At 36.6% G+C, this 14943-nt stretch overlaps 1 protein-coding gene across 16 annotated transcripts in view; it reads right to left on the bottom strand.

Moving 5' to 3' along the window:
• The window catches only part of SPAG17 (sperm associated antigen 17), a 246713-nt gene that overhangs the window by 112535 nt on the left and 119235 nt on the right, over positions 1-14943 (bottom strand). For all 16 annotated transcript variants that reach the window (XR_014054585.1, XR_014054589.1, XR_014054587.1 and 13 more), the window contains exons 19-20: positions 2919-3100; positions 840-937 (exon numbers count right to left, since the gene is read on the bottom strand). Coding sequence is in view for 8 of the 16 variants with exons in the window: in XM_081492940.1 (XP_081349066.1) it covers positions 840-937; positions 2919-3100 (280 nt within the window). In the remaining 8 variants the exon portion in view is untranslated. The remainder of the gene's footprint in view (positions 1-839; positions 938-2918; positions 3101-14943) is intronic.

The raw sequence follows: 14943 nt of genomic DNA, 5'->3' as shown, positions 1-14943 counted from the left end.
AGGTATATACTTAGGAGTGAAATTATTGGGTTAAAGAGAAATCATATGCCTAACTTTAGTAGTTATGCCCAATTTTCCAAAGTGAAAGTACCAACTTATACTTCAGCAGTATAGGAGAATTTGCTTTACTTCACACCCTTGCCAAAATCTGGCAGTTTCTTCTAAATTTTGGCCAAAAATGGTTGATTTGACTATATAAATGTTGAGTGTTTCTGTATAAATTAAAAAAAAAACTGGCATTTGTTAACAAGGAATTGTTTTAATAAGGAAATCATTGACTAATATAATGCTACGAAGATAAGTTAGATCTCTAGATACTGTCTGTGAGTGATATTCAGGATGTATTGATAAGAGAAAAAAGTATGCGGCAGAGTTAAAAAAATATATATCAAACGTAAACCAAAACCAAACATGAAAACTTTCTTTACATTTGTGCATGCATGCTTGTATGAGCATAGAAGAAACCAAACTTTTACTATTTCTGATTTCAGGAGCTTAGGCCAGGCAGGGTAAGTTAAGATTTATGGTAAAAGCATGTATTACTTTTGTAATTAAAAATCCCAATAAAAATGCAAACAAAAACAAACCACTGCAGCAGAAGCAGCAAGTATACCAACTATGAATGAGGGGCACTGCCCTGGATTTTGGCAGAATTCCCTAAAGGTTTATCATCTGGTGGAGGAGTGAGCTTGGGGGAGAGACTGTCATTTCACTGAAGATTCAATTATCTCTGAGAGTTTAGCAAAAAGATCATTTCCTGTGATGCTACACAAATGCTCCAGCACAAAATAATTTTGAACCTGTAATCTTTCAATGTCATTTGTCTTTCTCTGGATTACCTTGAGAGAGCCTTCTAAAATAAAAGGCATTTTTTCCTTCTCTTTTTCTTTGTCCTTTTCTTGATCTGATATTTCTGTTTTGCTCATTCCTTTGTTACCTATAACCAGAGAAAATTAAACTTCTTGGTAAAACTCTCTAATTTTCATGGAAGGACCAAACATCTGAGTTGTAGGAGGGCCCTATTCACTCATATCTGAATTCTTTTTTTTTTTTTGGTCATCTGTAGAGTGGACATTGGAGAAGGCAATGGCAACCCACTCCAATACTCTTGCCTGGAAAATCCCATGGACGGAGGAGCCTGGTAGGCTGCAGTCCATGGGGTCACACAGAGTTGGACACGACTGAAGCGACTTAGCAGCAGCAGCAGCAGAGTGGACATCTGAAGTAGAACTGAACTCTTCTAGGGATGAACAACTCACCATTAGTGGAGGCAGTGTATTCCATTCTCAATGTGTTGAGATTTTGAAGCTTTTATTGAACTGGACTTTCACTAGAGTTTTAATCTAATTAATCCTAATTTAACCCCTTAAAACCACACAGGGCAAATTTATCTTTCCCTTCCATACTGAAGCCTTCCTCTTGCCATTACAGTTATTTTGTGGTGAAGATTTACATCTGTCCTGACTTAAGAGGCCTCAAACGGAATGTAATATCTACCAGGTGTATTCCAACTCTGATTCCAAATCAACCATTTTCTGAATTTGGTCCACAGACACCCAGATAATTATTGAGCTTTTGGTTCTGCTCAGAAGCAGAATAAAGAAAAGGCAGTCAACCCACAATCCTTGGTACTAGCAGAAAAGCATGACCTCGATACAACTGTAAGGGCAGCCCTATCTGTCTTATATAGTCCCATTGAGTATTCTAATCACTTAATGCTGTCCTGTGCTGCCCCACTTGGAGGAAGGCCAAAGTGATGGATGGATTATGGAACCATTTCAGTGAAAGGTGAATTGTTGACTTGGTTTGCCAAGTTTTATCTTAGAATCAAGCCAAGCACAAATTCCTCTGGTAGTTTATAGAGGTTGCAAAAACTTGGGAAATTATACAGCTTTGCTTCTTTATAGGAAATCACTCTCGACTTAGTTACCAGAAATAATGAATAATAATTACAGAGAGTTCATTCCCTTTGTCTGAACCCAGTGAAATATCTTTATTTTCCAGATGAATTACATCAACATTTCACTCATCAATCAAGTATCCTTTTTCTTTTTGTCACCTTCTCTCTGCTTGACAGTATCAACACCATGAAAATAAACAACAAAAACAAAAATGTATATTGATGCAACATCCCATCTAATCCATGTCACAGGCCCCCAGGAATTCATTTTCCCGTCAATTGTTATTCTAACCCCCCCAGTTAGTCTCAGGACTCTTATGTTTACTCTTCTAAGGAAGGTCTTGTTTTATTCTCACTTTGGAAGCCATAATTATTCTTACAGAGACATACTGTCTCCGAATTTACCTCATATATTGCCAACAGACCTTAGATAGGTGAAGCTATCAAGCCCACCAAAACAAAGACATTTGGCATTTCCCTAACATCACATTCGGAGAAGGCAATGGCAACCCACTCCAGTACTCTTGCCTGGAAAATCCTATGGACAGAGGAGCCTGGTGGGCTTCAGTTCATGGGGTCGCTAAGAGTCAGACACGACTTCACTTTCACTTTCGCTTTTCACTTTCATGCATTGGAGAAGGCAATGGCAACCCACTCCAGTGTTCTTGCCTGAAGAATCTCAGGGACAGGGGAGCCTGGTGGGCTGCCGTCTATGGGGTTGCACAGAGTTGGACATGACTGAAGTGACTTAGCAGCAGCAACACCACATTTAATCTGAACAGATTGAATCTTTCAAATCTGGCAGGAAGTGGGGCCAATATAAGACAAGTATCAAATCAATATAAGACAAATATTCCCATCATATTTAGAAAGCAGCTATTTTATTTTATAGGGAAAGTGAAGAGTCACAGAAATGTTGTGGACAACTCTTTAATCCTGAAATAGTAACAGACTTGATTTAATTAGTAAACATCAGAATGTCTTGGGACTTTATAGATAAGTTAAATTGGTTACTTACTTTTAGATTTTTTAATGGAAAAAATTTTGCTAGTAGAAGAAACTTTGATACCAGCAGAAGATTGTATTTCCAGCTCATACTTGGTTCTATTGATTTCATCAGACATTTTAGTTTCCTGATATAGAGCTTCTTCTTCTATGATCCAATCTTGAATGGATTTTGCAACAAGTTCCAAATAATTTCTGAAAAAGGAAAAGATCAGCAGGTGACAACTGAGATAATAGGCAGCTCAAATGGTAAACAATTTGCCTGCAATTCAGGAGACCTGAGTTCAATCCCTGGGTCGGGAAGATTCTCTGGAAAAGGGAATGGTGATCCACTCCAGTATTCTTGCCTGGAGAATCCCACTGACAGAGAAGCCTGGTGGGCTACAGTCCATGGGGTTGCAAAGAGTCAGACATGACTGAGCAACTGACACTTCACTTCAAAGTCAACAAGTGCATAAGATACTGATTGTGCCAATGAATTTTTCAAAAATTAACTGATTCTAAACTGCCCATGTAATAAACATAACATAGAGATATATGCTAGAATATATTTTGTACCAAGCAGTCATTTATAAATATTCAATGAACATATGAAAAATCTTCAACTTCCTTCATGATTAAAGACCTAAAAAATTAAAAATTAGATATTTCCATCCAAACCAGAGATTAATGCTTGATAATACCAAAAGTTGATGACAATTTGGAGAAATAGTCATTCTTAGCACTGTTAATTGCAGAGTAATATGGTAAAATGTCTTTTTAGGGCAATCTTATAGCACAATAGGTACCATCTGAATTGACTACCAGCTAACTGACTCACTGGATTAGTTGAAACACTGTAGTCTTGCTATAAACTTACCAGGCTTGTGAACACCCACATCCTAAATACTACACCCTAAGCTGCTTGTGCATTTATGTATATGTCAGCATCTTACTGATCTGGAAAATGTCAGTTTTCATTCCAATTGCAAAGAAAGGCAATGCCAAAGAATGCTCAAACTACTGCACAATTGCACTCATCTCAAATGCTAGCAAAGTAATGCTCAAAATTCTCCAAGCCAGGCTTCATCAGTACGTGAACCATGAACTTTGAGATATTCAAGTTGGATTTAGAAAAGGCATGGGAACCAGAGATCAAATTGTCAACATCCATTGGATCACTGAAAAAGTGAGAAAGTTCCAGAAAAACATCTACTTCTGCTTTATTGACTATGCCAAAACCTTTGACCGTGTGGATCACAACAAACTGTAGAAAATTCTTCAAGAGATGGGAAAACCAGGCCACCTGACCTGCCTCCTGAGAAATCTGTATGCAGGTCAAGAAGCAACAGTTAAAACAGAACATGGAACAACAGACTGGTTCCAAATCAGGAAAGGAGTATGTCAGGTTGTATATTGTCACCCTGCTTATTTAACTTATATGCAGAGTACATCATATGAAATGCCAGGCTGGATGAAGCACAAGCTGGAATCAAGACTGCCAGGAGAAATATCAGTAACCTCAGATGTGCAGATGACACCACCCTTATGGCAGAAACTGAAGAGAAACTGAAGAGCTTCTTGATGAAAGTGAAAGAGGAGAGTGAAAAATTTGGCTTGCAACTCAACATTCAGAAAACTAAGATCATGGCATCTGGTCCCATCACTTCATGGCACATAGATGGAGAAACAATGGAAACAGTGACAGACTTTATCTTTTTGGGCTCCAAAATCACTGCAGATGGTGACTGTGGCCATGAAATTAAAAGATGCTTGCTCCTTGGAAGAAAAGTTATGACCAACCCAGGCAGCATATTAAAAAGCAGAGACATTACTTTGCCAACAAAGGTCCATCTAGTCAAAGCTATGGTTTTTCCAGTGGTCATGTATGGATGTGGGAGTTGGACTATAAAGAAATCTGAGTGCTGAAGAACTGAAGCTTCTGAACTGTGGTGTTGGAGAAGACTCTTGAGAGTCCCTTGGACTGCAAGGAGATCCAACCAGTCCATCCTAAAGGAGATCAGTCCTGGGTGTTCATTGGAAGGACTGATGTTGAAGCTCCAATTCTTTGGCCACCTGATGTGAAGAACTGACTCATTTGAAAAGACCTGATGCTGGGAAAGATTGAAGGTGGGAGGAGAAGGGGGCCACAGAGGATGAGATGGTTGGATGGCATCACCGACTTAATGGACATAAGTTTGAGTAAACTCTGGGAGTTGGTGATGGACAGGGAAGCCTGGCATGCTGCAGTCCGTGGGGTCACAAAGAGTTGTATACGACTGAGCAACTGAACTGAACTGAGAGCATCTTACTGCTTACTGGGATTTAGTAATGTTATTGTTCTTCAGTTCCTCAATCTTGTCCAACTGTTTGCAACCCCAAGGACTTCAGCATGCTAGGTACCCCTGTCCCTCACCATCTCCCAGAGCTTGCTCAAACTCAAGTCCATTGAGTTGATGATGCCATCCAACCATCTCGTCCTCTGTGTCCCTTTCTCCTCCTGCCTTCAATCTTTTCCAGCATCAGATCTTTTCTAATTAGTCAGTTCTTCGCATCAGGTGGCCAAAGTATTAGCATTTCAGCTTTAGCATCAGTTCTTCCACTGAATATTCAGGACTGTTTTCCTTTAGGACTGACTGGCTTAATCTTCTTGCAGTTCAAGGGACTCTCAAGAGTCCTCTCCAACACCACAGTTCAAAAGCATCAATTCTTCAGCATTCAGCTTTCTTTATGGTCCAACTCTCCATCCATACACGACTACTGGAAAAAACCATAGCTTTGACTAGATGGACCTTTGTCAGCAAAGTAATGTCTTTGCTTTTTAATATGCAGTATAGGTTGGTCATAGCTTTTCTTCTGAGAAGCAAGCATCTTTTAATTTCATGGCTGCAGTCACCATCTGCAGTGATTTTGGAGCCCAAGAAAATAAAGTCTGCTTCTGTTTCCACTGTTTCCCCATCGATATGCCATAAAGTGAATGGACTGGTGCCATGATCTTAGTTTTTTGAATGTTGAGTTTCAAACCAACTTTTTTTTTTTTTTTTTTACTCTCCTCTTTCACTTTCATCAAGAGGCTCTTCAGTTTCTCTTCAGTTTCTGCCATAAGGGTGGTGTCATCTGCATATCTGAGGTTATTGATATTTCTCCTGGCAATCTTGATTCCAGCTTGTGCTTCGTCCAGCCTGGCATTTCATATGATGTACTCTGCATATAGTTAAATAAACAGGGTGACAATATACAGCCTAGATGTACTCCTTTCCAATTTGGAACCAGTCTGTTGTTCCATGTTCTGTTGTAACTGTTGCTTCTTGACCTGCATACAGATTTCTCAGGAGGCAGGTCAGGTGGTCTGATATTCCCATCTCTTGAAGAATTTTCCACAGTTTGTTGTGATCCACACAGTCAAAGGTTTGGCATAGTCAATAAAGCAGATGTAAATGTTTTGCTGTAATTCTCTTGCTTTTTCTATGATCCAACAGATGTTGGCAATTTGATTTCTGGTTCCTCTGCCTTTTCTAAATCCAGCTTGTACATCTGGAAGTTCTCAGTTCATATACTGTTGAATTCTCGCTTGGAGAATTTTGAGCATTACTTTACTAGTGTGTGAGATGAGTCAAATTGTGTGGTAGTTTGAACATTCTTTGACATCGCCTTTCTTTGGGATTGGAAAGAAAACTGACCTTTTCCATTCCTGTGGCCACTGCAGAGTTGTCCAAATTTGCGGGCATAATGAGTGCAGCACTTTAACAGCATCATCTTTTATGATTTGAAATAGTTCAGGTGGAATTTCATCATCTCTGGTAGCTTTGTTCAAGTAGTGATGCTTCTTAAGGCCCACTTGACTTCACATTCCAGGATATCTGGCTCTAGGTGAGTGATCACATCATCGTTGTTATCTGGGTCATGAAGACCTTTTTTGTCTAGCTCTTCTGTGTATTCTTGCCACCTCTTTTTAATATCTTCTGCTTCCATTAGGTCCATACCATTTCTGTCCTTTTATTGTGCCCATCTTTGAATGAAATGCTCCCTTAGTATCTCTGATTTCCTTGAGGAGAAATTTCTTTGCATTGATCTCTGAGGAAGGCTTTCTTATCTCTCCTTGCTATTCTTTGGAACTCTGTATTCAAGTGGGTGTATCTTTCCTTTTCTTCTTTGCCTTCTGATTTTCTTCTTTTCTCAGCTATTTGTAAGACCTCCTAGGACAACAATTTTGCCTTTCTTTTTCTTCTGGATGGTTTTTGATCACCACCTCCTGTACAATGTCACAAACCTCCATCCATAGTTCTTCAGCCATACTATCAGATCTAATTCCTCGAATCTACATGTCACTTCTACTGTATAATCATAAGGGATTTGATTTAGGTTATTCCTGAATGGTCTACTGGTTTTCCCTATGTTTTTCAATTTAAGTCTGAATTTGGCAGTAAAGAGTTCATGATCTGAGCCACAGTCAGATCCCAGTCTTGTTTTTGCTGACTGTATAGAGCTTCTCTATCTTCGGCTATAAAAAATATAGTCCATCTGATTTTGGTATTGACCATCTGGTGATGTCCATGTATAGAGTCATCTCTTGTGTTTTGGAAGAGGGTATTTGCTATAACCAGTGCATTCTCTTGGCAAAACTGTATTAGCCTTTGCCCTGCTTCATTTTGTACTTAAGGCCAAACTTGCCTATTACTCCAGGTATCTCTTGACTTCCTACTTGGTCTGTTGTTTGGTGGTAAGTCTACACTTGTCAACATGTTGAGTTGAACAGGTCAAATACCCTGAAGTTAACTTGACCTTGTTTCTCAAGTTCTTCTTCCAATTGTCAGGAAATCCAAATGATTTTTTAAAACATATTTAAAATATATTCAAAATCTTATCACTTCTCACTCTGCTTACTGCTGAATCCTGATCTAAGTCACTGTCATCTTTTGCTAGGATTGTTGCCATAGTCTTCCAACAAGTCTCCTTGTTCCTACCTTCAAGTCCCTGTAGTCTATTCTTAACAGAGCAACTAGAAAGATCCTTTTAATCCTTAAATCAGATTACTCTCTCTTATTCTTAGAAACATTTAATAAATTGGCATTTCAAACAAAACCCAGAATCCTTACTATTGATCTGTGATGAGGGAACACAGATATATGTATTTCAAATGAAATGACAAAATAAGAAGCATTTCAGCATGCAATGATTCAGGAAGTCTGCCACCCAGGGATACTTTCTGAAAGAATTACTCAAAAATGTATTCCAGAGCTTAAAAGAAAAGTTGAAGAAAGACAACATGGGATATAAGTAAGAGTTGAAAAAGATAAAATTAGTAGTTAAATGTAAGTAATTATTTATATTACCTATTTGTTATCAAAAATATTACTTTACAACTAGAAATAAAATTTATAGACAATTTCTAAATGGGAGGTAGGAGATGCACTGGGAGCAAGTGAAAATATGTTAAAGATTTTAACATTTTCTGTGAAATGGTATTAATATTCATTAACCCTATCTGTTATATAAAAGTATTTAAAAGGATAAGTGTAACTTATAGAAAAATATAAGTAGAATTTATGGCTTTTAAAAAATCACATGCTAAGAATGAATTAAATTGAGTCTAACAAAGGAAGAAAGAGATTAATCCTGAAGTAAAAATATGGGTTATATAAATTTAATGGTAAGAATGAGGCCAAACATATTACCAACAATGTAAAAGTGAATAGATTGTTACTTAAAATGTAAAAAAAGTTAACATCGTTATTATTAGAATATTTTAAAAGACAGAAGGTCTCAAAGTGGCTGAAAAAACTCAAGTTGATATTTAAAAGAGGTGTATCTAAAACAGAAAGAAACTCGCAGACGTAGAGAATGAATTTATAGTTGCCTGGGGGAAGGATGAGGGGAAGGGACAGTTAGGGATTTTGAGATGGACTTGTACACACTGCTATATTTAAAATGGATAACCAACAAGGACCTATGGTATAGAACATAGAACAATGCTCGGTGTTATGTGGCAGCCTGAATGGAAAGAGAGTTAGAGGGAGAATGGATACATGTATATGTATGGCTGAGTCACTTCACTGTTCATCTGAAACTATCACAACATTGTTAAGCGGTTATATCCCAGGAGAAAATAAAAAGTTTAAATTTTAAAAAAAGAGATATATCTAAAAATCAAATTCAAGCAGAAGAATATAAAAATGGCAGAAGAAGTCTAGGTCCTTAATTTTTGTGAGTTGCTGCACTATCACTGAGAAAATGCCCAACTACAGATTTTTTTTTGCTACAGGAGAAAAATAATTCCCTTACTAGTTTAACCATGATAATCAGTTTTCCATGAATATAGAGAAACATCATTCCTAGTTGACATACAAAATGACTGAAAACATTACATCAGTAAATTATTAACATAAAAGAGAATTTCCAATAATATTAATATCAAATATGGTTAAATTCAAGGTGAAAAGCATTAAAGGGAACATAGAGAGAGATGTTACCGTGTTGATAAGTTACAATCCTTTAAGAAGGATGTATCTAAAAATAGAAATTCAAAAATAACTTTATGCATATATACATACACATACAGTACACATGCAGAACTATCAGGAAAAAGAAACAGAGCTATAATCATAGAGACAGACATTAATCCATCTGTCTCAGAAATGGACATTTATTTTGGGAATACTGATTACTTTTATTTTAATAGACTGGAAAATCTAGATGTCATGCATGATTCCTTAAGAAAATAAAAATTGCCAAAAGTAATTGAAGAAGAAATAGAAAAGCTAAATAGAGAATTAACTTCAGAAGGACTGACAAGGTTGTAGATTAGTCTTCATCCTTCTGCCCTACTATCTCTCCCATTGGGCCCTGCTCCCCAGCCCCTTGGAATCCACTAACTTTAAATGGTTTTACATGCGAAGTATTCTTACTCTCTACAAAGTCAGGTACATACTGTGGAAGCTCCTGTATGTGTAAGCAAAGGGTCTTGGAAAATGACTTTATAGCCTAACTTCTAACAGTATTGGTTTTTTTTTTTTTGGAAGCTAAAGAATTAAGATATAAGGTGGAATGTTTTGATTGCCTTATGTGCTGTGAATCCTCAGAACTGTGGGCTTGCACCTTAATGAGACAAATGGGAGTTGGCATGTAGGCTGTGGCTTCTCAGGTGAAAGGGGGCAACATGGTACCTTGATGCTCATTTCAGCAGGTACATGCAACCAGTGTGGGGGAGGGAAGCAAAAGAAGTGGTGCCTTGGGGTAGCTGCTGAGCCCCCGGATGAGATGAAGATGGGGTCATGCTGTATCTCCTGCCCTGGGTGCTTGCAGAAAGCTAGGTAAACACAGAATTGGATTAAATTCTACTTACCATGTGATCTGGTTGTTAACTTGAATCCACAATTGTCCTGGAGAATCAGGTCATAAAAAATACACATAATTGTCAGTGTTATCCATAAGGTTAGTGTAACACTGATACATCTCTAAGTGATATATTTTACACATTTGGGAGAATAATATAAACTTCACTGGAGAAGTAAATTACAGAACATGTCATAAAATAGGTTACCGAAAGAGAAAAATTGCAAATAAAATGTACATTTTATTAAGTTATAAAAATGTATGTAAAAATCAATCTGTTGGGTTGTATTATTTAATTCGTAATATCTGAAGCCAAGTATATCTAACATTTGCACTTGGGAGGGGAATGGAAGAAGCATGATTTTCTTTGGTTAAAGTGTGGGAGTAAACAACAAATCTTAGGTTTGGCTTTTTGGGGTATTCTAGTTTTTGTTTCTGTTGTCAATGGTATCTTTTCCTTTTTTAAACATCACATTGTCTAACAATCTCTTGTAGTGCAAAAAAAAATGCAGTTAGAGGTTATGCTGCTGCTGTTATCCAGTTGCTAAGTTGTGTCCAACTCTTTGTGACCCCATGGACTCCAGCATGCCAGGTTCCTCTGTCCTCCATCTCCCGGAGTTTGCTCAAATTCATGTCCATTGAGTCCGTGATGCCATCCAACCATCTCATCCCCTGCTGCTCCCTTGTCCTTTTGCCTTCAATCTTTCCCAGCATCAGGGTCTTTTCTAAGGAATCGGCTGTTTGCATCAGGAGACCAAAGTGTTGGAGCTTCAGCATCAGTCCTTCCAATGAGTATTCAGGGTTGATCTTCAGGTAATTTCTCCCATTAATTCACATTTTTAGATAGATTGTTTGGGATTTTCCTGTGTAGCTAATAACCTCAGCTGCCAATAATGACATTTTCCTTTTGGATTCTTATACTTTAAATATACTTTTAGTAATTTTTCTGATTTAGATCTTCATTAAATGTTGCTTAGAATTGGTCATGGTAGTTACCTCTATTTTGTTTCTAATTTTATAGAGAATGCTTGTAACATTGCTTATTAAGAATGATGTTTACATCTTAATAACTTCAAAGGCATTCAGAAGACAATGGGATAATTTTCTTCAAAGACTGAGAATTTACATGTCAATCAAGAACTGTATGCTGAGCAAAATTATCTTTCATGAACAAGGCTAAAATGAAGATATTTGCAATAAACCAAACTGATACTACCAAATTTCCTCACTATATGAAATTTTAAAGCTCTTATCTTAGGAAGAAGGGAAAATAAAATAGTAAGCATATGTTAATTTACAAACACTGGATATGAAAACAATAATGTTATTATATTGTGGGGTAAAAACATTAAGATAGAATTCAAGTGTTCTACAATAATAGAAAATGTAGAATGGGGATAAGAGATTAAAACACTCTATTGTGCTTATATTATTTGGTAGGAAGGTAAAGGCACAGTCTTCTGCAGGAGATGAAAGCAGTCGATCCTAAAGGAAATCAATCCTGAATATTCATTTCAAGGACTGCTGTTGAAACTCCAATACTTGGCCACTTGATGTGAAGACCCGACTCATTGGAAAAGACCCCGATGCTGGGAAGGATCAAAGACAAAAAAGACAAAAGGAGAAGGGGGCAGCAGAGGATGAGATGGTTAGATAGCATCCCTGACTCATTGGATATGAATTTGAGCAAACTCCAGGAGACAGTGAAGGACAGAGAAGCTTAGCGTGCTACAATCCATGGGATCACAAAGAGTCAGACATGACTGAGGGACTGAACACAACAAAGGTGTTGATGACTTTGTAAATTTAAAGGTGTATATCACAATTTCTGAAGAATGAGTTGAGATATAGTATATAACTCTCATTCTGGTAGTAGTAATAAAAATGAAATTAATTCAAACCAAATAAGGAGAAATAAACTGAATAAAAGGACAAAATTAAATGGTTGAAATTAATCCAAATATATGAACTAGGTTCTCAAGAGGTAAATATTGTCAGATGAATTTTTAAAATTCAGCTGTATATATATTTTGCAAGAGGTAAATGGATAGAAAAGGATATATCAGATAAAATATAAAAGAGGCTTGTAAAGTTTATCACTATCAGACAAGACACATATGATAAAGTCTGTACAGATATATCAATATTGGACAATATAACCTTGAAAGCAAAGAGCAATCCTAGAGATAAAGACATTGCATATTGATAAAAGCTTAATCAGGAAAACAACTCAATTCTTGTTTTGCTTATTAACATAATCTTAACATCATTTCAGTCCAGTCAGTTAGTCATGTCTGACTCTTTGTGACCCAAGGAACTGCAGCACGCCAGGCTTCCCTGTCCATCACCAACTCCCGGAGCTTGCTCAAACTCATGTACAAGTTGGTGATGCCATCCAACCATCTCATCTTCTGTTGTCCCCTTCTCCTCCCGCCTTCAATCTTTCCCAGGATCAGGGTCTTTTCTAAGGAGTCAGTTCTTTGCATCAGATGGCCAAAGTATTGGGGTTTCAGCTTCAGCATCTGTCCTTCCAATGAATATTCAGGACTGATTTCCTTTAGGTTTGACTGGTTAGATCTCCTTTCAGTCCACGGGACTCTCAAGAGTCTTCTCCAACACCACAGCTCAAAAGCATCAGTTCTTTGGCACTCAGTGTTCTTTATAATCCAACTCTCGCCTCCATACATGACTACTGGAAAAACCATAGCTTGGCCTAGGCGGACCTTTGTCAGCAAAGTAATATCTCTGCTTTTTAATATGCTGTCTAGGTTAGTCATAGCTTTTCTTCCAAGGAGCAAGTGTTTTTTAATTTCATGGCTGTAGTCACCATCTGCAGTGATTTTGGAGCCCAAGAAAATAAAGTTTGTCACCGTTTCCCATGTTTCCCCATCTATGTGCCATGAAGTGGTAGGAATGGATGCCATGATCTTAGTTTTTTGAATGTTAAGTTTTAAGCCAACCTTTTCACTCTCCTCTTTCACTTTCATCAAGAGGATCTTCAGTTTTTCTTCACTTTCTGCCATAAGGGTGGTGTTATCATAAGGGTGGTGTCAATCTTAACATGCATGAAGTAAAAAACTGACAAATTTATAGGAAGAAATCTACAAGTTCCATCACATATTGAGTTGTTTTTTTAAAATCATTTCTCATTAGTTGATTGAAAATCAGAAAGAATAGTAGAGATTAAGAAATACAAACCTGTATTCAAAAACTGAAGAATATACTTCCTTAACACAAAACTTGGAGTATTTATAACAACTGACCACATATTAAGCAACAAAGTGGATCAACACATTTCATAGCATCAGTATTCTATAGAACATGTCTGACTACTACTTTTGAAATTATAAGCTATAATAAAAATGTAACTCAGCCAAATGTTTAAAATAAAAACTGACATTTCTATGCAATCCATGAGTCAAATAAGAATGATGGAAGTGAGAAATGAATGATATAGCAGCATTGTTCAAAATAGCCAAGATATGAAAGCAACCTAAGTGTCTATCAACAGATGAATAGATAAAGATGTGGTACATACACATATTGGAACACTACTCAGCCATAAAAGAGAATGGAATTATGCCATTTGCAGCAACATGGATGGACCTACTATGTTTAGTCAAATAGGTCATACAGAGAAAGACAAATACTGTTTGTTATCACCTATATGTGGAATTTAAAAAATAAAGCAAATGAATGATTATAACAAAACCAAAACAGACTCGCAGACACAGAGAACAAACTAGTGGTTACCAGTTAGGAGAGAGAAGGGGAAAGAGGCAAGATAAGAATAGGGGTAAAGAGGCACAAACTACTAGGTATAAAATAAACTACAGAGAGACATTGTATAGCACAGGACAATGTAGCCAGTATTTTGCAATACATTAAATGGAGTATAATCTATAAAAATATTGAGTCACAATGTTGTACACCTGAAACTAATATAATAGTAAGTCAGCTATAATTCAATAAAAAAGAATTATGTGTTCAAAAAAATGAACGACAATAAAATTCCATCAATCAGATATTTTGTAGTGCTAAGGTGATATTTAAAAGAAATTTTTGCCTTAAATACTTTAAAGCAACAAAAATAACTCAAAATCCTGAGATAAAATTCAAATTTGAAAAGTTAAAGGACATTGGAATAATCCAAAGAAATTGAGAGAAAATAAAAAATAATAAAGATGAGAGCATAATTTTAAAAAATAAAAAGGAGAAAGAGCAAATGCAATAGTTGCTTTTTAAAAAAATTAACAAGATTGGCAAACCTTTGGCAAGACTGGTCCAGAAAAATAGAGAAATCACAGATTAAAAGCATTAGAATTAAAACAGATATGTGTAACACAAAAAGACAAGAGCATATTGTAATCCACTTTATGCAATAATTTTGAAAACAGGTAAAATGGTCAAATTCCTAGAGAAATACATACTATCAAATCTAGTTCAAAAATACATAGTAAACCCAAAGAATCTAATAATCATGACAGAGGTCAAATCGGTAATTAACCATCTTCCCAGGTCCAGATGTTCTTATTTGCAAGTTTTACCAAATGCCAAAGGAATATATATCTTAGTCTTACATAAATTCTTTTAGAAAATTAAAAAATAGAGATAAAAGGGAGAATATCCGCCCATTAATTTATGAGGCTAATAAAAATCTCAATCTCAAGGCCAGACAAGAACATTTAAAGCTGGGAAAAATTATAGCTGAGTCTTACCCATGAATA

The sequence above is a fragment of the Giraffa tippelskirchi genome, chromosome 5 (genome assembly GCF_054371585.1).
Source record: "Giraffa tippelskirchi isolate mGirTip1 chromosome 5, T2T-mGirTip1v1.2.pri, whole genome shotgun sequence".
Classification (NCBI taxonomy): Eukaryota; Metazoa; Chordata; class Mammalia; order Artiodactyla; family Giraffidae; genus Giraffa; species Giraffa tippelskirchi.
Note: the sequence above shows the minus strand (reverse complement) of the source record. Positions and strands in the feature narration are given on the sequence as shown.